Raw genomic sequence first — 27,710 nt, forward strand, 5'->3', positions numbered from 1 at the left:
AGTCTTTTAAATATACTGTTTTTTATTTATTTATAAGTAAATAAATCTATAAACATGTGAAAGGAAAAAACTTTTATAGGGACATCTTAGGTTTTATTTTGTTTTGTTGGTAAATGTATAGTCATAGTTCTAGAAATAGCTCCTTTGGCGCCCTTCCCTTGGAACCCACTGCTTATTTAATTGAAGTATGTGTGTGTGAGTTTGTTCAAGTATGTATCAACTATGCTAAAGAAAAGGGATACCTTTATTTTCTTATTTAAAATGTTAGAGGATTTGAGGATAAGGAGATAATTAACTCTAAGGTGTTTTTTTTGTTTGTTTGTTTTAACTCTAAGGTTTGACTGAAATTTTTTTTCTCTTGGAGAGATATATCATTTAATCAAAAGACTTTCAAGCACTGCACTTAGTAAATGGTTGTTGTTTATGAAAAAGTTGGAAATTTTAACAATTATTAATTGTTAAATTAAGATTAAATTTATTTATCATGATTATAGTTTTAGTTCAAGTAATACTTAAATCCATTGAATCTGTATTTGATTCATTTTTAAAAGCATGGCATTGTGGGAGCCACGTAAATAATGACAACATAAGATCGCTTCTTTTCCAGGATATACACAAGAGGAGAAGATAGAGATTGCCCATAGGCACTTGATCCCAAAGCAACTAGAACAACATGGGCTGACTCCTCAACAGATTCAGATCCCTCAGGTTACTACTCTGGACATCATCACCAGGTTAGTTGGCCATCCTGAGGCTTCATTAATATTTGAGTCTGAAAAGGGGATTATTTTACTGGCATCTCATAGCATCTGTTTCTTGTTTTCCAACAACTTCCCAGGAAGCACTACCATAACTTGATTTACACAGCGCTCTGCATTAGGCAAAAAAGTATAAATTCTTACAGAAAGCATTTAGAATATCTTTATAGCTAAAGCCAGAATTTCTGCTTTGCCACAATAGCAATATAAGGGATTAATTTTATAAATTAAGAACCAAACATAAAAAATATAGAGACACTTTTTATGCCCAGGATCTTGAAAGTTGAATTCTCTTAAGAGGTGAGATGCTACTTTCAGATATCTGTTTAGGTTATTCAGATTTTCTTTTCTTCTCTTTGGCTGAGGGATTTCCTTAGAGGTTCTGATTTTTAGAATTAACATGGAAACAATCTAGAAGGTGCTTTCCTAAGTTTACTACCAAGTGCTTAACTAAACCTGTAGCAAACAGTGCATAAATTATCTGAGTAGAGTATTGCTTACTATAATTTATAGATGCCCTATTTGAATAGAAAATGTACCCTGTACACAGCTTCTTAGAGTCTTCCTGGCTCAGTATTACGGTGCACTGCATCATCCAGAAAGGTGCCTCAGGCTGCCAAGCACTCCACGTGCTGCCCTTCTCTAGTGCCTGCTGACTTTCAAGAGATGTAAAGAATCTCTCCATTATTAACTTTGACTTAAGAGTTTGGCCAGTCTTTTGATCTATGCCAGCCTTCCTATGGGTCTATTTAGATTTATATACAAGACAGTAACTAAATCTGACCTGGGAGTTCCTTTCTTATTTTGTGATGTACTGTGTGGATAATGCCAGGAGAAATAAATCAGGTGATTTATGTGCTGTAGTCTTCCAGCAATATCATTATTCCATATAACACCCATGATGCCTTTGAGTGACTTTCAATAAGTTGTTCAGCCTTTTTGATAGCTTCTTCATCTGTAAAATATGAATGATATATTAGCATATATATACACACACACACACACATATATATATTAGCTTGTCTGAATCTTAGTAGTAATGATTCTGAAGAGTAATCATTATTTGTATTTCCTGATTGTTGCCTGGAGAACTATTTCTTTTTATATACTTGTTAACTCACAACATCAGATCTCAAAAGTTATGGACATTAGGAAATCTCTGAACAGTTTTGTTAATTTTGATAATTGTTTTTAAAAATAATACAGTTAGCTGGGCATAGCGGCTCACGTCTTTAATCCCAGCAACTTTGGAGGCTGAGGCTGAGGGCAAGGATCACTTGAGACCAAGGATCACTGTGACCAGCCTAGGCAATATAGCGAGACTCTATCTCCAAAAAAATAAGAACAATTAGCTGGGTGTGGTGGTATGTGCCTGCAGTCCCAGCTACTTGGGAGACTGAGGCAGGAGGATCTCTTGAGCCTAAAAGTTCAAGGCTGCAGTGAGCTATGATTGCACCACTGCACTCTAGCCTAGGCCACAGAGCAAAACCCATTTCTTTAAAAAAAAAAAAAAAAGAAAGAAAGAAACAAACATCATAAATATTAACATATGCTACTCCAGGCACATTTTGTATATTTAGTGAATTACCAAATTTAGGACATAGAGTATCAGTTTTTGAGTTTTTCATCTTTTGGAGTGTTTCATGGTTATAGACCTTTAATGTCTTTCTCAACTTCCCAGTGTTAATAGCCTACTCGAATACTTCTGGTCCCAGGATGCTTAATGCTAACTCTTGGTGAACAACTCTAATTGCTACAAAGATATTACTTATATTCACTTTCCTATAACCTTCTACTTCTGCCATGTAGGAGCACCTGTAAAGTCCTTCAGACATTAAAAAAAATATATTTTGTCAGGTCTATACCCCATAAATGTTCTCTTTTTCAAGCTAAAAATTCCTATTCTCTTTACCATTCCTCTTGGCGTGGTTTTAAGACTTTTCACCTTCTTGATTTGTTTTCTGATGGATCCTGTATCAATGTGCCTTTTATAGTGAGACACCCAGAATGGAACACAATATTTCAGTTGTAGCCTGAACAGTTCTGGTGTACCAGGAAGACTCTTACTCTGACTTTATTATTTTATGACTATATCTCTAGATTCTTAGCTTTTTAAAGATTATTCTCTTGCCTTTTTCATTGAATTTTAATGGTAAGCTTGGTATGTTCCATTCTACATTCATAGAGTTGAATTTTTTAAAGCCCAGATGTCAAAGTTTATAATTATATATATGTTATTGTTAGTTTTAGCCAGCTGATTATTTTATCTTAATTATCATCAAATATATTAGATTTATGTCCTCTGAAAATCAGCATTTATAGCATTTTTATGTTCACCTTATTATGAGAAACATCAACCAGTTCTTATTTGACCCTGGTGATTCCCTTTTTAGTTTAAAGATAGCAAATACGGATTGGTATGTTTACTTTGTTTGGCCAGTTGTTAGTTATATACTATCTGCATTACTTCCTAGCCCATTATTGTTCTAAACACATTTTTTAAAGAATATTTTTGTTGTTGTCCTTACTGTTTTTGGCAAGCTCCAATTCATTCTGCACTTCTTGGCTCCATCTTTGCATGTTCATGGCATGTTCATGAGCTTCCTCCGCCCTTGCTTTTATCTTTTGTCCAGACCCTTTAATTTGCACTGATCCAATAGTTCTCTAGGAAGCCATATTGGGTTTTTGGTTTTATTTTTAAATGTTGATTTGTTTATTTTTAAGATGCTTCTCTATTTTCTTATTGAAATTGTATGCAGTCATATATTAATAATATGGACTTTGTTTTATATCCTTTGATGCCTTTGATTGAAGTGAGTTTTACTTTAGAGTATTTAGCTAAGACCTTTTATCTGTCTTTTCTCAGAACATTTAAAATCTGCTTCCCTAAAATCGACCGTGTATGTCTGACTGCCTAATCAAATCCAGTTTTTTAGATAAAACTGCACTCTGATGCTGTTCATTCAAGCCCATCCAAAGCTGGGTAGACAGAAATGGTTGTACTCTATAATGGTTTATGGAATGACTTATAGAATTTGATTGTAACACAGATGTTTTTTAAGCAGATCTGCTTAACCACATGTAGAATCTTTTTCACAACATCACAGTGCTTGCATTACTTAGGATACTTTCTTCCTTTAGAAATCTTCACAATGAAAATACACTGAATGGAGGTGATTAGCATAGTTCCTATTAATAGTAAAAACAAGATTTCTGTCTCAGATTCATTTTTTATTTAGTTCAACAACAAAGAGTGCAGTTTCTCTGATTCTTTCAGCAATATTTCAAGTACAGTAAATTTATCTAGAATTTTCTTAAATTGACAAATTTTTTAAAAACTCTTAAACATAACAGTAAAGAGTAAATGTTGTTTTATGTGCTACCAAATTTACTTTGGCAATATAAATTAAACAAAGATTCATTTTTAGGTATAGGGGAATAGTCCAAGATTCATGCATAAAGGAAATAGTTGTGGCTGAAAATACATCTGAATATTTAAGAAATAGCAATACTTTAATCAGAAGTTTTAAGTGTGGAGAAGTTCGTACTCAAGAAAGGGTAATGAACTTTTAAATGTACACTGTTTCTTTAGTAAAAATGTTAATTATATTACTTCTGTCAGTACAGGTGGTATTTAGCCAAAAAATATATATATATTTTTTGATGACAGGTACACCAGAGAGGCAGGGGTTCGTTCTTTGGACAGAAAATTCGGGGCCATTTGCCGAGCTGTTGCTGTGAAGGTGGCAGAAGGACAACATAAGGGAGCCAAGTTGGACCGTTCAGATGCATCTGAGGGAGAAGGTTCGTGACCTTGTTTTGGTGCTCTAAGGCCTACTGGCTAGGAGTGAATGACAAAATAAAGTTGGGTGTAGAGGGGTAGACTTGGGTAGTCCTTGGAGCAGTGGCACATGCTATTCTACTGTTAAATGCATCCAGTAAGTAATATCTTAATGTTTGATATATTTTTATCAAGAGGATTCTCTTTTACAAATAGCAGAGTTTTAACTGGAATAATACTCATTATTAATGCTTTCAGGATATAGTAACTTTCTCCAGCTTATGTATGGGTTCTCTTGTTTCTTTCTGATTCAGACAGTTGTTAAGTCTTTGAATAATTTATAACATGAAAAGTTGTTACAACATTAAAAAGATCCAAGCTGGCCAAGTACTGCAAGGGCAAATCTTTGTACCCTACAGTAGCACACATGCAATAATTTGTTTTTCTCACACATTTTCTTTTTAGGCACACAATTAAATGTAACAAATTTTTCTTCTTAAAAAAAATTGTAGGGGTGGCGACATGAGGAGGATTCCATTACTAGAATTAAATGTGAACATTACCTTTGATACCCAGTTAAAATGTTTTAACTTCTTGCCCCAGAACTGTAAGGGGTCTCAGTTCATCATACCATGCTGTTATGTAGTTTGCCAAAACCTGCTTTAACAAACATGACTTGAATAGTAGGGAACTGAAAATTTCTTTCATAGTAGAGATTTATTAGATGTTCTACCGTTTCTATAGCTCTTTCCAGAAAGGAGCTGGGTGAATATGATTAAAAAACCATAATTAGTGGTTGGGTTGGTAGAACAGTTGCAGTTAAATATCTTCCTTGTTTTTCTTTCTGTTGCTGAGCACAGCGCGTTTAACTAACAGCTATGGCGTCACGGAGTAGAGGCTCACATAACCCTCCAGGTTCTAGTATGGCGCTTCACCCCTGCCCTGCATGTGCCCAGAGCCTCACTGGTTTGTTTTCCCTCGAGAGTAAACCTCCTGTCTTCTTTTGAAGTGGCAGTGCCCTCATAATGTGGAGTCAAGGTGGGAATAAGGAGCTCTGTTCCTTATCCAGACTTTATACTTTGTTTTCAGTCCCGCTCTTCACCCACACTTTCTGTGGTCCTTGAATTCCTGAGCTTTTGTAGGATTTCATGGCTGAAACCAACTTGCCATTGTTGATCCTCCACTCTCAACCCCACAGACATTGAGGTTTCTGCTTTCTCTAGTCTGCTAAGTGTTTCTTACTTTTTCTGTCTACTTTATGTTTTCCAAAATTTTGTCAGCATCTTTTATCAGCTATTGTCTTCTTTCTTATTCTGTTCTTGTGGGTTTATACTTTTTTTATTTTTTAATTGCCATTTTAGTGGGATTTAGAGACAAAGTATAGAGATAAATACATTTCAGACTACCACTTGTAGAAATACGAATTTTTAAAAAGTGTCTTAGGTGATTGAGTACCTGCCAAGAATGGAAATCACTGATGTAGCTGATAGTCACAGTAGAGAACTGAGCTCTCAAGGTAACCCCTAGATCTACTTTGTACAATGGCCTCAAGCAACTGAGGCTATGTCTCTTTGTTCTTGTCTCTGATATAATAGAAAGATAGAGGATGAAATAAGTTTGTCTAGTTAATACATTTTGAAAATTGTGTTTAAGATTTAAATGTATTTTAGAATTTATAATAATACATTCAGAGGGATTCAATGTCAAGGGAAATATTCTATAGTTACACATTGCTTAGTGTTTATACATACATCCATTAGCATATTTCTAGTAATATCCGTGATCATATTAGCAATTTAAGAATAAGACAAATATTCAAGGACTTGTTCAAACAGCTTGTGAACTTTGTGAGAACATACAGTTTTTCATAGTAACATTTATTTGTTGTTTTGTGTTTGTTTTTTTTAATTTAAATCCATGATTCACAGAGCATCTCCTAAAAGATAGCGTAGTTAAGCAGATTTGGATAGTTAAGATATTACCAAGGACATCTAGACAAATGAATAATTAGGATAAATATTTATCTCTTAAGGTTAATTTTGGTTATAGTCTTTATTAGAGGCATAGATATGCATTCCAAATTGGTTCAAATATTGTAAGATACCCTTTAGTCACTGTAAACAACTGTCCTTCAGATTTTAGTAGAATAATTATAAGTTATCCCAAATTGGTGTTCATGGCCCTAACCAAGCCAAAAGAAAAATTTCTAAAGAGATGTCTACATTAGATTTTCATGCCACAAAGTTCATATGGAACTTAGTAATGAAAGTTTCTCATTAAAAAATGAATTATTTAAAGTTAGAGTATAAAGCAAAACAGTTTTAGAAATTTCAAGTAATGCAATGTTGGGAAGATTTTTGTTGTTGTTGTTGTTAAAAATAATACTGGAGTGGCCGGGCGCGGTGGCTCACGCCTGTAATCCTAGCTCTCTGGGAGGCCGAGGCGGGCGGATTGCTCGAGGTCGGGAGTTCAAAACCAGCCTGAGCAAGAGCGAGACCCCGTCTCTACTATAAATAGAAAGAAACTAATTGGCCAACTAATATATATAGAAAAAATTAGCCGGGCATGGTGGCGCATGCCTGTAGTCCCAGCTACTTGGGAGGCTGAGACAGAAGGATCGCTTGAGCCCAGGAGTCTGAGGTTGCTGTGAGCTAGGCTGACGCCACGGCACTCACTCTAGCCTAGGCAACAAAGTGAGACTCTGTCTCAAAAAAAAAAAAAAAAAATACTGGAGTTACTGCCAGGAAGAAAAATAATTTTAGGTCACAAGTTTCAAAACAGGGAGAAACCTCCAGTATGTGTCAAACAAACTTTTCGAAATAAGCCCAGAAGCACTGGTCCGTGGACAATTATTTTTATATTTGTGGGGTCTTAACTGGCGGTTAAATAGACCGAATAATATCAAGGAGTTTTAAAGGGAGGTGAGATTTATAACAGATCTGTGTTAGAGGAGGAATATTTATGGTTTTGGTTACCTGCCTATAAACTATGAGAATTTCTTTAAAAGCAAGACTTCCTATGTTTTTCTGCATTTTATTAGTGTTTTCTGAATTGCCCTTGACCTTTCTGGGTTATTAGTTGGGTTGAGGAATTAGTTCGATTATGTGATTGAAGTTTTATTCTGCTTTTTTCTTGTCTTTAGCCAAGACACAAATGTTCTGTGTGTTCAATTTTTCATACTTGGGTGTTTCTTTGTAAAGAGTTAGGCAAACATCCATTTGTTCAAGTACTCAGGTACCATATATGTACAATTAATCTCTAGTAAGACTTTTCCTCAAAGATTATCTTCAGCAAAGGAGGATTCATATTATAATCAGTCCTTATAAAGTTTCCATATGGAGCATGCTCACTATATTTTTGAACAATATAGTATTTATTAGAAAAGCTGCATTAAACTTGAAAGAACCTCAGTAGATATAAGTTTTTGATTTTTCTCATAGAAGTCACCTGAATAATTGGTTAGAAAGAAAAAGACAAAATTAATACAGATTTAACAGTCATTCATGAAATGTGTTAGGTGTCATTATAGAGAAGCTTTTTAAATATCATTTACATACTGTAGGTGTTATGTTATGGAGATCTCACATATACACTTATAGGAAAAATGAATTAAATTAGCTAACTTACATTAAGTGAATGGTACTTTGGGTCTGGGATAAAATTTCCAGTGGCAGCATCATACATAGTTTCAAGAATTACTGTATCTCAGATAATCTTGGTATCTGGTAGTCTGCCACCTTTGTTCTTCTTCCACATTTCCTTAGCTATTATAGGTCCTTTCAGGTATCCATATAAGTTTTAAAAATCAGCTTGTCAATTTCTGCCATTAAATAAGTAAATAAATAAAACTTGATATTTTGATTATGATTGCATTGAATCTATAAATCTACTTGGGGATAATATCAGTTGACAATTTGGTATTTTTAAGTATTCTAATTCATGACTAGCCTCATTTAAGTCATCTTAAATAAATTTTTTTAGTATTTTAATAGTTTTCAGTGGCACACTTTTACATATTTTTCCTTGTTTTATTATTTATTTATTTGTTTGTTTGTATTTTGAGACAAGGTCTTGCTGTGTTGCCCAGGGTGGTGTGCAGTGGCTATTCACAGGCATGATAATAGTGCACTGCAGCCTTGAACTCCTGGGCTCAATCGATCCTCTTGCCTCAGTCTCCCGAGTAGCTGGGACTACAAGCATGCGCCACCATACATATTTTTTCTTCAGATATATTTCTATGTATTTGATCTGTGTGTGTATATTATTTATAGATAGAATTTTTAAATTTTCTAATTATTTTGTTGCTAGGATATAGGAATATTATATTGACCTTGCATTCAACAAACTTGCCAAATTGACTTATTAATTCTAATTATTTATAGATTCTTTCAGATTTTCTATGTATACCCTCCTATCATCAGAAATGCAAATGTCAGTTTTTACTTCTTTTCCAAACATTATACCTTTTATTTCATTTCTTCCCTAATGTACTATCCAGGACCTCCTAGAAAATGATGAATAGGAATAGTGATAATAGACAAAGTAAGCAGAAGAAAAGCCTATGAAGAAATTACCAGGTGAAATAGTCTTTGTTTTGTAGCTTTATGTCACCCCTCATCACCTAATTGACTTATAAAATCTTAGTTCAGTAGAATTCTCAGAAACTGTCTAGTTTGACCCTGATTTGATTCGTAAATGCCTTCTCAACATTCTCCAATAAACACTTGCCTGTTTGACTCTGTTAGCAGACAAGTAGGACAGACTTTCATGTGGCTATGATTTTATTTGTTTATTCACCTTGGGATTTGCTGCTGTAACAGGATACCACAGACTCGGTAATTTATAATGAATGGAAATTTATTGGCTCACAGGTCTGGAGGCAGAGAAGTCCAACATCAAGGTGCTGGCCTCTGCCTTCTTGCTGTGTCATGAAATGGCAGACGACCAAAGAGAAAACAGAGCCCGAACTCACTTAGGACATTAATCCCACCTATGAGGGTCGAGCCTTCATGGCCTAATCACCTCTTAAAGATCCTACCATTGAATGTTGTTACAATGGCAGTTAAATTTTTTTTTTCTTACACATTCCATGCACGATGAGAAATGGCAGTTAAATTACAACATGCATTTTGAAGGGGGCAAACATTCAGACTATAGCATTGACCTTTGTGAATTTGTAGACTAAACTCTTTCATTAGTTTTAGAAAAAATTTGGCCATTATCTTTTCAGATATTCTTTCCAGTCTTTTACTTTTCCTTCTAGGATTTTTTTTTTTTTTTTTTTTTTTTTGAGACAGAGTCTCACTTTGTTGCCCAGGCTAGAGTGAGTGCCGTGGCGTCAGCCTAGCTCACAGCAACCTCAAACTCCTGGGCTCGAGCGATCCTTCTGCCTCAGCCTCCCGGGTAGCTGGGACTACAGGCATGCGCCACCATGCCCGGCTAATTTTTTATATATATATCAGTTGGCCAATTAATTTCTTTGTATTTATAGTAGAGACGGGGTCTCACTCTTGCTCAGGCTGGTTTTGAACTCCTGACCTTGAGCAATCCGCCCGCCTCGGCCTCCCAAGAGCTAGGATTACAGGCGTGAGCCACAGCGCCCGGCCTCCTTCTAGGATTTTGAGAAGAGACCTTGTAACTCTCTTGTCCTCTGTTCTCTTTTTTTCTTTAATTTTTCTCTCTAATTCAGTTTGGATATTTTCTGCTACCCTCTATTCCAGTTTGCTTTCTTCTGCAATTTCCAGGCTGCTGTTAAACCTATGGAATTCTTAATTCCATGTTGTATTTTTTTATAACGTAATGTCCATTGGAATATATATATTAAAAATATATATATATATATAAAATATGAGAGACTCCAGTAGATTTACATATATATATTGTGTGTGTGTGTGTGTGTGTGTGTGAGGGTATAGAGAAAGAGAGACTCTAGTAGATTCTCTATTGAAATCCTCTCTTGACCTCCTCTTAAAAGAAATCTTCTCTCTTTTCATCAAGTTAATTGATCTTTTCCTCTCTTCTTGGACATACTAATCATGGTGTTTAAAAGTCCCTGTCTGAACACTGAATAGAGCATTATCTGATTCATTTGTGAGTCTGTTTCTATTACCTGTTTTTTTCCCTTGGTTTTTAGTCATTTGTTCTGTTTTTTAGCATTTCTTATATTTTTTACTTGATGATAAACATTGTGGATAAAACATATAAAGGCTCTAGCTATTATCATCCTTCAGGAAGGGTTACATTTTCTTCTGACAGGTAGCTAGAGTGTCGACAGATCCTTTGCACCTGTCAAGGCTTAGTTTTAGGCTTTGTTAGGACTGGTCTATTTCAATTGTGGCCTTACTCTTGGGAGATCGCATTAACTCCTAGGATGTGGTACCCCAGGGTATGGTCCTTACTCCTTGGGGCATGGCCCTTGCTTCTAGGACATGATCCTTGCAAAGTTTCACCTGAAAGACCAGTGAGACTTTAGCCTCCCAGCCATTCTTTTCTCCTGGGCTTCTTGGAAATGCTTGCCCTAGAATAAGTTAGTCAGCAACTTGAGGGGGATTTGAGTGCAGGCTTTTTAGTTCCTTCTTTCTGATTTCCTTTTCCCTGGGATTTTGCCAATGACGTCCCAGTTGCTTTGATATTTAATTCTCAGAGTTACTTTTGACTAAATAATTTCATGATTCTAAATAGAGCACATACTCTGTCCATTCTCAATTATGGTGATACTCAATTCTCCTTATCTCAAAACAAGAGGGGGAAAAAAACCTAATAAGAAATAAAGCCTTTGTTCTATAGCTTTAGGCCCCCACTTTTCATATAATTTACTATTGTAAAATCTCATTTGAATAGGATCTTCAGTAGCCAACTAGTTTGACACTGATTTAATTCATAAATTCCCTCACACTATTCCTCAATAAACACTATGCCTTGTCTTTTTTGACTCAGTTAACAGATACGTCGTTATAAACTTGGCTGTTTCCCAGTACACAGGAAAATAGAAGCTATAAATTGGAAAAAGGACTAGTGGTTTTGTGGCGTGAGTCATAGCGATAAGATTTGATGTCCAGGGCCAGGCACGGTGGCTCACACCTATAATCCTAGCACTCTGGGAGGCTGAGGCAGGCGGATCACTCAAGGTCAGGAGTTCAAAGCCAGCCTCAGCAAGAGCGAGACCCTGTCTCTACTAAAAATAGAAAGAAATTAATTGGCCAACTAAAAAAAAAAAAAAATATATATATATATATATATATAAATAGCCGGGCATGGTGGCGCATACCTGTAGTCCCAGCTAATCAGGAGGCCGAGGCAGAAGCATCCCATGAGCCTGGAGTTTGAGGTTGCTGTGAGCTAGGCTGATGCCACGGCACTCTAGCCTGGGCAACAGAATGAGACTCTGTCTCAAAAAAAAAAAAAGATTTGATGTCCGTGAAGACATCAAATGTCTTCCTCTTGTGACAGATCCCTGAGCCCCCTGCTGATCACAAGATTGGGCTGGCTAGACCACAAATCAGTCTTACCCTATGACAATTCCTGTCTTTCTTTATTTTTTCTTAAGAAGTAGGGTCTTGCCTTACCCTCCTGAGTAGCTGGGACTACAAGCATGTAGGTCAGTGAAATCAACTTAATGTAGTGGAAGAAGGTAGGTAGCATACCTTAATTCCTTGATGTATTCTTTCCAGACAACTCCAATTAAAAATGCATCAAAGTAAAAGATTTTCATTTTACAGCACTAGTTCTTCTCATTCATTGACTTTAATTTTCCCAGTTCATCACATCTTCAACTACTGGCAAGAATGTGGTATGAGGGGCAGAGGTATCCTGCCACTTAAGCACGTATTCCTAGTGTCCAGGGGTCAAAATGCCATGGAGAGAGCCTGGTGCTGACAGGCCGTGTCTGCTCCCCCGCTCTGTTGCACTTCGGCCCCTTCCATCCCACTCTCCGTCTACACCAGCTCCTTTGTGTGGACTTTCTCTGAGTCTTCTGTTGGGCTCCTTTCAGAGTTCTTTGTTGTGGCTTCCTGCCATTGACTTCTGGAGCCCTAACCAGGCTTTATACTAGTTATTTTAAGTGTGGCTTCTTCCTAACCAAAACAGGAAGTTGTCCCTGCAGGACAATTAGCTTTTGATCCTTTCAGCTTTTTTTTTTTTTTTACTAGTCTTCTCCAAATCTGATGCATATCCATTCTCTTGTCTACTGCCATGAATACATTTCTTATATTAATGGAAAATACTGTATATAATAGTTTCAGAAAGTAACTTATGTGGTTTGTGTAGCTTACTGCTAAATTCCTGCCTTTATCTTCTTGGAGTAGTCTTCTGCTTGTTACAGGGTCTTTCTCTTAAGGATTTTACATTAGTTGTCCATTGCTGTGTAACAGATTACCCCAGAAGTTAGCAGACCTAAGCATTTAACAAAGGTTTATTGTCTCACAGTTTCTGTGTGTCAGGAATCTCGGAGCAGCATAGGTGAGTAGTAGCCCTAGCTCAAGACCTCTCATGAGGGTTATAGCCAAGCTGTTGGCCAGCCGGAAGCTCAGCTCCAGAAGAATCTGCTCCCAAGCTCACTTAAATGGCTGATTGCTGACCATAGTTCCTGACTGACTGCTGGCCAGAGTCTTCAGTTTCTTACCACATGTGCGTCTCCCAAGGCTTGGGACATGGCAGCTGGCTTCTCCCAGAAGGAGTGATATATGAGAAAATGGGCGAGAGGGGGAGACAGAGCCCAGGACAGAAGCTGCAATCTTTTATAACTGTCACTCTTGCCATATTTATTCTATTGCTCACACAGACCAAGCCGGGCAGATGGGAGAGGGCACTGCTTCACAAGGCCACGAATGTCAGGAGACAGGGATCAGACGTTTAGGAGCCATCTTGAAGGATAGTTCTCAACAGATTTTTTTGTTTTCGTTTTTTTTGGGGGGGGTGCCCATTTTAAAGGTTTTTATACATTTTATTTCTGTTAATACAGTTCCCATTTTCCAGAGTTGGAATAGTTTGTTTAGAGTTCTAAGGAAAACTTATGGTTTGGATTGTTAATAGAGAGTAGACATTTCAGTACTGCAGAAACGATTAGGAATAGTTATATTACTCTCTGTTGGGTGGATCTTCAGGGGAAGAAAGCCTAATAAGACCCCAAACAAATGATTCTTCTGCAACAATTAAAACAACCTTTATTATTTGTCAGCTTTTAATGTGGATTTTGTTGATGTTTGTTTTTGGACATAAAAACTTTGTTAGCTGTTTTTAGTAAAGTTAAGATAATGGAGAAGTTTCCTATTACTTGGTTCCAGTTACATATAAAATCCTCAAGCATTTTATTTGTTATTTTATTTATTTATTTATTTTGAGACAGAGTCTCACTCTGTTGTCCTGGCTAGAGTGCCGTGGAGTCAGCCTAGCTCACAGCATCCTCAAACTCCTGGGCTCAAGCAATCCTCCTGCCTCAGCCTCCCAGTAGCTGGGACTACAGGCATGCGCCACCATGCCCGGCTTATTTTTTCTATTTTTAGTAAAGATGGGGTCTTGCTCTCACTCAGGCTGGTCTCGAACTCCTGAGTTCAGACCTTCTGTCAGCCTGGGCCTCCCAGAGTGCTAGGATTACAGGTGTGAGCCACTGCACCCGGCCGTCCTCAAGCATTTTAACCTAAATCATATTTCTTCCTTTCTGGCTGGATTTGGAACAATAAAGAGAGAGTAATTTGTGTGTGTGCCTGTGAACCCAAAAACCAGAGACCAGATGCTTTGGCTGTTTATTTTGGATTGTTGCAATACTCAAGTAGGATTTTTAGTGTCTAAAGATATGCCTGGGTCTGATGGTATGAGGTCTTGCAGCACAGTCTGACACGCCACAGTTTACTGTTGTTATGGGGTCTGAATTAGAATTGACCTACATTTTCCTAATCTTTAGGCAGCACAGCTTTGAATTTTTCTGTTTATTTCTATAGAATTTACTAATTTAAAAGGCTGTCGCAGTTCAACAGTCATCACAATCTAAGATATTTTATTATCAGAAGGATTTTTCTAAACCATTATTGAAGTATATGCTGTTGAATATCCATCAAACTTGAGCTAATTTCTTTTTTTTTTTTGAGACAGAGTCTCGCTTGTTGCCCAGGCTATAGTGAGTGCCGTGGCGTTAGCCTAGCTCACAGCAACCTCACACTCCTGGGCTCAAGTAATCCTTCTGCCTCAGCCTCCCAAGTAGCTGGGACTACAGACATGCGCCACCATGCCCGGCTAATTTTATATATATATATATTAGTTGGCCAATTAATTTCTTTCTATTTATAGTAGAGACGGGGTCTCGCTCTTGCTCAGGCTGGTTTCGAACTCCTGACCTCAAGCAATCCGCCCGCCTCGACCTCCCAGAGTGCTAGGATTACAGGCGTGAGCCACCGCGCCCGGCCTGAGCTAATTTCTTTATTAAACACCCAAGTTGCACAGATAGGGCTTAGAAGTTTGAATTTAGTTTTGCATTTTGAGTGTTTAAATTCTTACTTCATCCTGTTCATACTTTACCTTTCCTTTGATTGTATTAGTGGCTCAAGACAAATAAAAAATTTTAATTGTCAAAGGAACTGAGGTTACTGTTGAGAAATACATATTTCAGAGATAAGAGTTTCAGTCCTTAAGGTATTCTGACTTGCTGGTGCTAAGCACTGGGGTTTTGCAGGGTTCTGCTAGAGCTAATTAGATTTTGAAAACAGACCAAGATTATTTTTTTTAAAAATTGAATCTAGAGATTAAAACTTTCTATGCTAAATCCTTTGCATTTGGTAAGGATATTAGTCAGTATGTTGTGAGCAGACATCTAAAATCAGGTGATGTTCTAATGTTGAGGGAAAGTATCATGTTTGTATACACTGCCAATATTAAATATTCTTTTCTAAGTCTGACATTTACACTGATTGATTGTTCCCTCATCAATACTGTCCAGTTTTAAGAGAGATTTGTTTGCCTATACAGATGAGAAGGAAGCTGCAATGAAGGAAAAACCCTAATTATGTATGATAGCCAAACATTTGTTGTTTAAATTCTATTTTGGGACAGGAAAATAAAATATTGTCAAATAATTATAAAGTCATTGTTCCATTTAATAAATCACTTAGGAAAATAGAGTGACGTTTGGTTGTCATTGGTCCACATTGTCAAAACCAGCCTTTTTAAGTTATAAGAATACCAAAGCAATGGGTTTTTCTAAGATATTTCAAATGGTCTTCACATTTTAACTGTTAATCCAAATAACTGTCCAAATATCTTCTGAATCTCCAGCATAGGAAATGAGATTTATTCATACATAAAACCTGTTGAGAAACTGGTGCAAATTCTCCTGTCTGGTACTAAAGATAGGATTCCATGTTTTGGGCTCTTATACATACTAATTCAATCAGTCAGTCAGCTGGCATTTACTGAATACAGTCATGTGTCACTTGGTGAGGATGCATTCTAAGAAATGCGTCTTTAGATGATTCCGTTGACCTGTGAACATTGTAGAGTGAACTTACACAAACCTAGATGGTGCATATCCTGCTACATACCTAGACTATATGGCATAACCTATTGTTCCTAGGCTACAAACCTTACAGCCGGCTACCTTACTGAATACCATAGGCAATTGTAACACAGTAGTAAGTAGTTGTGTCTCTAAACATATGTAAACATAGAAAAGATACAGTAAAAATAAGATATGAGAGAAGAAAAGTGGTACATCTATATAGGGCAGGTATCATAAATGAAACTTGCAGGACTGGAAGTTACTCGGGGTAAGTTAGGGAGTAGTGAGTGAGTGAATGCAAAGGCCTAGGACATTACTATACATTATTGTAGACTTTAAAAAACACTGTACACTTAGCCTAAACTAAATTTATTTTCTTCACTTTTTCTTTCTTTAGTAATACACTAACCTTAGCTTACTGTCACCTTTTTACTTTATAAACTGTTTTTTAACTTTTTGACTCTTCTGTAATAAAAGTTTAACAATTGTAAAGCTGTACAAAAATATTTTCTATCTTTATATCCTTATTGTATAAGCATTTATCTATTTAAAAAAATTTTTTTAACCGTATAAACTTTTTTGTTAAAAAAAGGACACATTGGCAAGTCAGCCAACAATCCCCCTGCAGGCCTCGTCCACTGGTGCCAGAGCAAGCCCCACTACAGAGTTATTTAAAAAAAACAAAACTAAGACATAAACACACATTGGCCTAGGCCAACACGGGGTCAGGATCTTCAGTGTCACTGTCTTCCCCTCCACGTAATGTCCCACTGGGAAGTCTTCAGGGGCACTAACACACATGGAGCTGTTATCTTGTATGATATCAGCGCTTTCTTCTGGAATACCTCCTCAAAGACCTTCCTGAGGCTGTTTTGCAGTTAACTTTTTTTTTTTAAATGAGTAGAATGAGTACACTCTGGAATAATGATAAACATTATAGTATAGATGGGTGCAGTGGCATATACCTGTAGTCCCAGCTACTTGGGAGGCTAAGGCAGGAGGATGGCTTGAGCCCAGGAATTTGAGGCCAGCCTGTACAACATAGTGAGATGCCATCTCTAAAACAATATTTTTTAAAAGTATAGTAAATATATAAACTGGTAACATAGTCACTTATTATCAGGTATTATGTACTATACATAATTGTGCTGTACCTTCATAGGCCTGGCAGCGCAGTAGGTTTGTTGACACCAGCATCACCACAAGCATGAGTAATGCTGGGCGCTACAACTTTACAACAGCTGTGATATAACTACCATGTTTCCCTGAAAATAAGACAGGGTCTTATATTTATTTTTCTTCAAGAAGACACCCTAGGGCTTATTTTCAGGAGATGTGTTATTTTTTTTTAAGTACAGTACAACAGTCTACATTGATTCAAATATAGTTCAGTCGTCATCTTCTGGAACATCATCCTAACTCTCCAAACCCCGAATTCCATCCTGAATTTCTTGCGACTCTATTTCCTTTAGAACCATCGGCCCCAATCTCTCATGTTGAGCAATGGAGCTCTCACGGGGCAGATGAGAAGGGCTGCTCCTCTTCTTACGGGTTGTGCAGACACGCTGCTGCGTAGCCACGCCCATCGCTAGGGCTTATTTTCGCGGTGGGGCTTCTATTGCCAAATGCTTAGAAATCCTGCTGGTACTTATTTTATGGGTAGGGCTTATTTTTGGGGAAACACGGTAGCAGGTAGGAATTTTTCAGCTCCATTATAATCTTATGGGATCACCACCCTATATGTGGTCTGTCATTGACCGAAACGTTGTTATGTAGCACATGACTGCACTTACTATATGCCAGGTTCTCAATTGGATTCTGGGCAGCTGATTAAAGAGAACTCTTAATAAATGCGTAGTCTTCTAACCTCAGGACAGCAAGGGTGAAAAAAAAAAAAAAAGAAATGTGTAGTCTCTTGGAGGAGGTGGATATATAAACAGATAATTTTAAAAGTTGGATAAATGCTGTTCTTTTTTAAAGTCTGTGGAGGTACCGAATTGATCATTGAGAAATTTGTTTTATTTATTACATTTAATATATATTATAGTTCTTTAATATATATTATAGTTCTTTGCTTTTAATAAATTAAGACTAAAAGTCATTTGCTTACATCTCTAAATTCATTTGAATGGAAAAAAATTTTTTGAGGATACTGCTTTCTTTATTTTCATGAACACATAATTGCCACTAAAACTGAAAAATGGCTCAGTCATAACTTTGATCGGTGTCTCGGTGGTTACGATGTAGAAATGTTGAGTAGGTAAACTTGAAAGAAAATGTTTTTGGTAATGTTAGGGTTGTATTGCTGTCATAAAAATAATGAAGAAAATATTGACAGAAAGAAAATAAAGAATTTACTGCTAGAATAGCTTTTCCGGGCATTTGATCCACAGATTTCTCCATTGTAACTAGTTCCTTTTAAAGAAAAAAAAAAAAAGATTGAAGCTCTGCAGTCCCAAACGCCGTAGCAGCCCGGTCAGCAACTTGGACCTCGGCTGCATTTGCACACTTCCTTTGGCTGCGAAGACAGTTTTCTGGGAAAGATTAACCTGAAACTGATAGCACAAATTATACAGTTGGAAATAATTCAGGTTTTTCTGATTTTTTTTCTTTTTTTTTTTTACAGATACTTTGTTTTCCCCTTTCTGCCTTCCCATGAAAAGGAAGATGCATTATATCCATGTCAGTTTAGCTTTGAGTAACATACTTTATACTATTTGGTAAAATAATAGACATTTAAAATCTCAGCAACTCATCTCACTTTTTAAAGTAGGCTTGGTTAAAAAAAACTTACTTGTTTGTATAATTGCAGCCATACATATCTTTCTCTCCATGCTTAAATAGGATCCGAATCCATATATACCCATGTATGCTAAAGAGCTGAGCTGTAAACAGTATTCCCCCTCATTCATGTATGCCCTCCCTGCCAACCAGCTGTTATATGCTCAGTAACACGCCTCTTACACCCTGACACAAGCTCAGCAGTCTCATGTTACACAGTTCAGGAACCCAGGGTGATGGGAGGATTCAACCTTCAAGAAAAACTTCTAATCATTCAGAAATAATTTGGATACATAATTAATTTTCACTGATTAAAAATGTTTGCTTGACAAAAATCAGCATTAAAAACTTAGTAATTTTTTGGCAAATTAAAGTAATTAAGTATTTTGGTGATTTCTCATTTGTTCACAGATTCTGTTAAAATGTAAAAATTATTTAGCCCAAATTCAGTCTAATTCAAGAGAACATAATTGATTACCTATTTTGTATAAGGCGCAGTTAATGGCATGGGAAGAACAGAGTTCATATAGTCTTTCATTTTACAGATAAGGAAACTGGGACCCCATTTCTTCCTTTTCCTAAATTAACACATAAGAATTGTACATATTTATGGGGTATGGTGTGCTGTTTCAATATATGTATATATTGCATAAAAATCAAATCAGGACGTTTAGCATATCTATTACCTCATATATTTGTCATTTCTTTGTGGTAAGAACATTTATAATCCTCTCTTCTAGCTATTTTGAAATATATAATACAATATTGTTAACCATAGTCATCTTACTGTGCAGTAGTAAATCACCAGAAATTATTCCTGCTTAGTATCTAACTGTAGATTTGTACCCACTTACAAAACTCTGTCTATCCCCCCTTCCTCCTTCCCTCACCAGCCTTTGGTAACCACTATTCTACTTTCTCATGAGATCAACTTCTTTATATTCCACATGTGAGTGAGATCATGCAGTATTGTCTTTCTGTGCCTGGCTAATGTCACTTAACGTAATGTACTTAAGATTTAACCATGTTGAGACTCTGTCTCAAAAAAAAAAAAAAAAAGATTTAACCATGTTGCTACAAGTGATGGGATTTCATTCTTTTAATGGTTGAATAGTATTCCATTGTGTATATGACCTACAATTTCTTTATCCATTGATGATGGATATGATGAGTCGGTATCTTGGCTGTTGTGAATAGTGCTACAATAAACATGGGAGTACAAATGTCTCTTCAGTGTACTGATTTCATTTCCTTTGGATATACATTGTATACCCAGGAGTGAAATTGCTGGATCATATGGTAGTTCTATTTTTAATTGTTTGAGGAACCTCTATACTGTTTTCCATAATGACAGTACTAACTTACATCCCTACCAACAGTATATGAGAATCCCTCTTTCTCTACATTTGTGCATACATTTGTGTTTTGTTGTAGAGGTTTTTTTTTGTGGGTTTTTTTTTTTTTTTTGTCTTTTTGATAATAGCCATTCTAATGGGTGTAAGGCGATGTCTCATGTGGTTTTGATGTGCATTTTCCTGATGATTAGTGATTTTTTTTTGTATACTTATTGGCCATTTGTATGTCTTATTTTGAGAAATGTCTATTTAGGTTTTTTGCCCATTTTCAATCAGATTATTTATTTTGAGGGCCCTATTTCTTACTCAAAGTTACTTTTCATAAATGTTAGTTGAATTACTGTTTAGGTGGTGTTTATTCTTTCAGACTAAACCATTCCAGAGTAGTGGGAGCTAGGATTATTAAATAGAAAGGTAATTTGGCACTATATTGTAGTCGATCTTCAAAGTTGAATCTTTCAATTCAACTTTTAAGCATTAGAAATTTGCTTAATTTTTGAGGAAAAACTTACAAAGATGTTTAAGTGTACAAGTGATATAATTAGAGCTGGGATTTAGAAATATTCATTTTTTTATTTACAAGTAGTAAATAAAATGGATGGTAGGAAAACTAAGCAGAGAAACCAAATTAGTAGGCTGTTGTGACAAGTCCGACAAGAAAAGTAATTGTCTTTTATAAAGTTCCTACTATGTGCTAGACTCTATTCTAAGCATTTTACATATATTTACTCATTTAATCCTCAAATGACCTTATTAGATAGGTATTGTTTTTAGGTCCGTTTTGCAGATGAGAACACTGAGACTCAGAAGATCAAATAACTTGCCCAAGGTTCATAGCTAGTAAATGTCAGAGTCAAGATTCTAACATAGAGAGACTGGCTCCAAGTCTAATTCAGTAGCTACTCTATGCATATCCCTAGAAGAACTATTTGAAATGTAGTTACTGTTTTCCTCATTTCAGATGAGGAAATGGAAGCTTAAAGAGGTTAAGGACATGAACAATCGAAAAGGAAATTAAGATAGCAATTCCATTTACAATAGCATCTAAAACAATTAGCTTCCAGGAATAACTCTAACCAAGGAGGTATAAGACTTGTATGCTGAGTGTGTATAAGTGAAAGTAGTATATTTAATATCATTGAGTACACTTCTAATGTTCTCATCACGAAAAATGTTATATGTTTGTGGTGATGGATATGTTAATTAGTTTAGTTTAAACTAAACTAATTATAATTAAAAAGTCATAATATTACTTGTACCACATAAATATATACAACTATAATTAGTCAATATATAATATAAATAAAAAATTGAATACTGACTAAAAAAAAAATAGACTTGTATGCTGAGAACTACAAAAAAATGCTAGAAAGAGATTTAAGGAAGACCTAAGTAAGTATAAAGATATCCCACGTTCATGGATAGGAAGACTTAATATTGTAAGATATCAATATTGCTCAAAGCGATCTACAGAGTGAATGCAATCCCTTCCAAAAATTCTAACATCCTTTTTCATAGAAATGAAAAAGCTGATTTTCAAATTCTCACTGAGTTGCAAGGAGCACTAAATAGCCAAAACAATCTTGAAAAAGAAGAACAAAATGGAGGACTCTGCACTTTCTGACTTCAAAACTTGCTACAGACTGGGTGTGGTAGTTCACACCTGTAATCCTAGCACTCTGGGAGGCTGAGACAAGAGGATTGCTCAAGCTCAGGAGTTCAAGACCAGCCCGAGCAAGAGCAAGATCCTGTCTCTCCTAAAAATAGAAAAATTAGCCAGGCGTGGTAGCACACACTTGTATTCCCAGCTACTTAGGAGTCTGAGGCAAGAGGTGAGACCTGGAGTCTGAGGTTGCAGTGAGCTACAATGGCACCACTGCACTCTACCCACAGGCAACAGAGCAAGACTATCTCAAAAAAACAAAACAAAAAAATTTGAGGGTCGAGGGTGCGGTGTCTCACGCTTGTAATCCTAGCACTCTGGGAGGCCAAGGAAGGTGGATTGCTCAAGGTCAGGAGTTCAAGACCAGACTGAGCAAGAGCGAGACCCCGTCTCTACTAAAAATAGAAAGAAATTAATTGACCAACTAAAAATAAATATACAAAAAATTAGCTGGGCATGGTGGCACATGCCTATACAGCTACTGGGGAGGCATAAGGATCACTTGAGCCCAGGAGATTGAGGTTACTGTGAGCTAGGCAGACACCATGGCACTCACTCTAGCCTGGGCAATAAAGTGAGACTCTGTTTCAAAGAAAAAGAAATTATCTATATAACTAAAATAGAAAAAATGATCCAGGTATGGTGGCACAGGCCTGTAGTCCTAGCTACTCCAGAGTCTGTGGCAGGAGGATCACTTGAGCCCAGGAGTTTGAGGTTGCTGTGCGCTAGGCTAATGCCACGACACTCTAGCCCAAGCAAGAGAGCAAGACTGTGTCTCAAAAAAAAAAAAAAAGGAACTTAATATGATACAAAGCTACGGTAATTAAAATAGTATGGTGATGGCATAAGGAATAGACTAGAGAGCCCAGAAATAAATACTCATATATATGGTTAATGATTTTTAACTAGGGGCCAAGACCATTAAATGGGGAAAGCACAGTCTTTTCAACAAATGGAGCTGGGAAAACTAGATATATCCACATGCAAAAGAATGAAGTTGGACTTGGACTCTCTCCTTATGTTGTATATAAAAATTCGCTGAAAGTGGATCAAAGATCTAAACTTAAGAGCTAAAACTATAAAACTCTTAGAAGAAACTATTGGGAAAAATCTTCCTGACATCATATTTGATAATTTCATGGATATGACACCAAAAACACAGGCAGAAAAAGAAAACATAAGCCAGTTGCTGTCACACCTGTAATCCTAACACTTTGGGAGGCCAAGGCTGGAGGATCACTTGAGGCCAGGAGTTTGAGACCAGCCTAGGCAAAAGAGTGAGACCTTATTTCTATAAAGCAAAAAAAGAATAAATAAATTAGACTTCATCAAAATTAAAAACTTTTATGCATCAAATTAAAAACTTTTGTGCATCAAAGGACACTATTAAGAAAATAAAAAAAACCTACACATGGGAAAAAATACTTGCAAAACATGTATCTCATAAGGGATTGATATCCAGTATATATAAATAACTCCTACAATTCAATCACAAAAAAAAAAACACCTTAGTTAAAAAATGGGTGAGGGATTCAAATAGACCTTTCTCGAAGGAAGATACACAGATGGCCAAGAGCACGAGAAGTCACTCAGCATCATTAGTCATTAGAAACCACAATGAGATATTTCTTCACACTCAGTAGGATGGCTGTAATTAAAAAAAATAAAAATAACAAGCATTGGCAAGGATGTGGAGAAATTGGAACCCTTGTGTATTGCCAATAGGAATGTCAAATAGTGCAGCCACTGTGGAAAATGTTTTGTTAGTTCTTCAAAAAGTTTAAACGGAGAACTACAGTCAGTATTATCAGCAATTCCATTCCTAAGTATACATTCAAAAGACCTGTAAGCAGGGACTTAAGCGCATCTGTATGCTCATGTTCATGGTAACATCGGTCACACCAGCCAAAGGTGGAAACAACCCACGTGTCTGTCAGCAGACGAATGGAAAAACAAAATATGGTATATACATGCAATGGAATATCATTCAGTTTTTAAAAAGGAAAATTCTAGTACATGTTACAACATGAGCCTTGAAAATGTGGCTAAGTGTTGTAGACAGAAGTGTGACAGAAAAAAATAAAAAGAAAAACATTGTGGCTGAGTGAAATAAGCCAGACACAGAAGGAAAAGCATTGTGCGAGGGGTCTAAAGTGGTCGAATTCACAGAAACAGAGAGTAGAGTGGTGGTTACCAGGGATGCAGGGAGTGGAAAATGGGGAGTTTTTACTTATCGGGTACAGAGTTTATGCTAGGGATGATGAAAAGTTTTGGATATAGATAGTGGTGATAGTTAGAACAGTGTGAATGCATTTAATGCCACTGAATACTTAAAACCCAGTGCTGTCCTGTGTCTCCCCATTAGCTGACGCTGTTTTCTTAACTGAAGCATTCATTTTCTAGGCTTGTATTCTAATGATGGAAAATTTTGAAGTACAGGTTATTTCTGAGTTTATTGTATATTTTATAACACAGCTGCTATACATACATTGTCATCGTTTATGTTTTAATGTCTAGTTGCTTTAGAAATAGCTCTCCCCACCCCCAATGCCTCAGTGCTCAAAGCATTGAATTCAGTACTACACTTGAAAACGGATTGAATATCCTAAAGCACTGGTTACATAATTGTAGATTGGCTTTCACCCATCCAGCTTTACTTTCTCCTGTGATAGTGAAATAGAGGCTGGCAAGAGTAATTAGATCTCAGAAAAGCTTGTCTTAAAGCACCACAGACTAGAGAAACTTGCAGGCTCTTTGTGCACTGGCTGAAGTTTAAGAGTACCACTACCTTTCAACTTTAGGGTAACCTTAGACAAGTAGTGCTTTTTTGTCTGTGCATTAGTTTTAATTAAGCAGTGATGCCTACTTGCTTTTTAGATTCTGAGATTGGCATATTATAGCTAAACTGATCATTTGAGTGCTTTCCCGCTGTTGGTCGTTGATATTGCTGGAATATGCTGCAGTAAGAGCAGCAAGCAGAACATCTCCCATTTCCACAAGCTACTGAGTAACCCAGTAATTGCTAGATTTTGTGAAACAAATGGATGCTATGAAAGAAGTTAGAAAAATCAGGGAAGACTTCCTAGAACATGGTCAAGCCAAACCTTGAAAGATCAAGTGACATTCAGAGGTGTGATCATGAGAATATGTATAACTCAGGACGTACACACGATACGGTGTGTATATTACATACTGCACTTGGCAGTCTACAAAGGGCTTTCTTTTAATTCTCACAACAATCTTGCAGAGATAGGTGGTGACAGGTCTGATGCTTTGGATAGCATAATTTGCTCTGTCCAATAGCCATCAAGTGGTAGAAAATCTGAATTTTTATTTTCCCTCCTTGTATCACTTAGGATTTAGCCTTGAAAAGGAGCCCGGTGGAGGCCAGCAGGAGAGTAGACTAGAAGAACCCTTCACCCTAAAGGTCACACTAGAATCATTTAGTGACACCCAAGATGTCTCCAGTTATGAAGGTCTACTATTGTTAAACATATTCAGTAATCACTTTTGAAAGGAAAGAAGTTAATGAAAAAACAATTCTTTTAATTTCATGATTTACGAATGTAAGAATCATAGCAAAACTACAATAAATATAGAGATATACAATGTTAGGTAACTGTATAATTATATGTGTATCATGTACAACAGTCACTTTCAGAAGGAGGAGAGTATGTAAAAAGGTAATAAAGATTTTAGAAGAAAACATTTCATGAGATAGTACAAGAGGTGGAAAAATTATGGCAAACTAAAAGAAAAAGAAGGCTAGGAATGAGAATAGAGCCAAATATTTCCTACATTTTAAAAACCTCTGCTCCTCATTTTAGGTTTCAGACCACAGATTATGTAATATTTTTCTTTACTCATACTGGCCTTACAAAGACCGATAGAGAAGGTGATCTGATAAAGCAGTTGGGTCCTGCTCCCTGTATATCTAGGCAAACCAAACTGAGTCAATACTTTGACAAGATATCAGCCAATCAGGGCTCTTAGGCAGGTAAAGGAAATAGTTCATTGTTACAGGGATTTCAAACCAGGCTTTGTGTTCTCTTACCCTGGCACTAGTAATTAATATATTTATTTATATTGGAAAATGCTAATGAGTTGAGCTATATACTTACAAAAGAGGCATTGCTTATATGGGTTCTATCATTTCCAAGTTCATGTTGCCCATTAGAAAATGAGACACCTAGCCGGGCGCGGTGGCTCACGCCTGTAATCCTAGCACTCTGGGAGGCTGAGGCGGGCGGATTGCTCGAGGTCAGGAGTTCGAAACCAGCCTGAGCAAGACCCCGTCTCTACTATAAAGAGAAAGAAATTAATTGGCCAACTAATATATATATAAAAAAAAAAATTAGCCGGGCATGGTGGCACATGCCTGTAGTCCCAGCTACTCGGGAGGCTGAGGCAGAAGGATCACTTGAGCCCAGGAGTTTGAGGTTGCTGTGAGCTAGGCTGACGCCACGGCACTCACTCTAGCCTGGTCAACAAGCGAGACTCTGTCTCAAAAAAAAAAAAAAAAAAAAAGAAAATGAGACACCTGATCAAACTTCCCTGAAGAAGGAATTGAAAAGTTTGTCACAAGCCCTAAGTTAGTTTGATCTAACAGAATTGTCCAAAGTCATCTATTGCATTTGACCATTCAGTATCTGGCCTCTAGGGCTCATAAGTTGCGTAGTGCCAGACATTGTTCTTGAGTTAAGAATATAATGGTTAAAAAGAGGACAGGCAAGGTTACTGCCCTCCTGGTGCTCACCATTTAATGGGGGAGACGGGTTATAAACAAGTAAAAGTAAGTGAACAAGGTACTGTTAATAGGAGGCTGAGGCAGGATCGCTTGATCCCCAGAGCTGAAGGTTGCAGTGAGCTGTGACGATGCCACTGCACTGTAGCCCAGCCAACAGAAGGAGACCAGGTCTCCAAAATAAAAAATGAACAAGGCATACCAGTCTGGAGGGGCTCTTGAAAGACCAATTCTTCCACCTGTGTTCCACAGATACACAAAGTGAATTTTTTCAATGCATGAAAGGGACTGAACTATTGAAGTCCACTATGCTTCTGTTTGATATTTACTACTTATGAATTCTCAAACCTACAAATCACAACTTCTAAATAAATTTTTCTCTCTTAGGTTGCAAAGAACACATCTTAGAAGATGCAAAGCCTGAATCTATCAGTGACGCTACTGACTTGGCCTTACCACCCGAAATGCCAATTTTGATTGATTTCCATGCTCTGAAAGACATCCTTGGGCCCCCGATGTACGAAATGGAGGTGATCATTCTCATTTCTTTGCGATACTCACCAGTTTACTCTTTTTGGTTGCCTAACATATCAAGGGATAAGTAGAATTGGGTGTTTCCAGAGGCTGAATTTCGTCTTAGATTGGAAACTTGTTTTCTATGTGATACTGCATTTTAGTACTTAATGTGATAATAATATGACAACTGCAGGGAGCCAGAGACCCTGGCCATATCCTCTTTTAGAAACCCAGTTTCATTTGATTCTTTGTCATCCAGTTCCATTTTAAGACCAGTGTCTCAACTTTTCTCCTTAGAAAAATTCTATATTCCTATATGAGCTTTAATGAAGGATTTTTTGTGCAATCAGAGGCTTAGGGGAGGAGCTAGGGAATCAATGTAATGAATGTCAGGGAACATAAGTGTAGCTTTAGCTGCAGACTGCTGCTAGTTCAGACCCAGGTGGCATCTTTTAGGAATCTCTTGTTTCATTGTTAATCGTTTCTTTAGGGTTAATTCCATGTATAGGTCTAGCTCTGTTTTCATCTTTTCCCCATCTATACCTCACAGCAGAAAGGCCTGGGCCCCAGGACTGAGTTGAGACAGCTTATGGAAATAGGCGTTAGAATATAACTGCTGAGGGCATT

At 36.8% G+C, this 27,710-nt stretch overlaps 1 protein-coding gene across 1 annotated transcript in view; it reads left to right on the top strand.

Moving 5' to 3' along the window:
• The window catches only part of LONP2 (lon peptidase 2, peroxisomal), a 122,925-nt gene that overhangs the window by 77,448 nt on the left and 17,767 nt on the right, over nt 1–27,710 (top strand). The window contains exons 10-12 of the mRNA XM_012788995.3: nt 608–734; nt 4,429–4,562; nt 26,955–27,097. Of these exons, the coding sequence (XP_012644449.1) occupies nt 608–734; nt 4,429–4,562; nt 26,955–27,097 (404 nt within the window). The remainder of the gene's footprint in view (nt 1–607; nt 735–4,428; nt 4,563–26,954; nt 27,098–27,710) is intronic.

The sequence above is a fragment of the Microcebus murinus genome, chromosome 20, assembly GCF_040939455.1.
Source record: "Microcebus murinus isolate Inina chromosome 20, M.murinus_Inina_mat1.0, whole genome shotgun sequence".
Taxonomy (NCBI): domain Eukaryota; kingdom Metazoa; phylum Chordata; class Mammalia; order Primates; family Cheirogaleidae; genus Microcebus; species Microcebus murinus.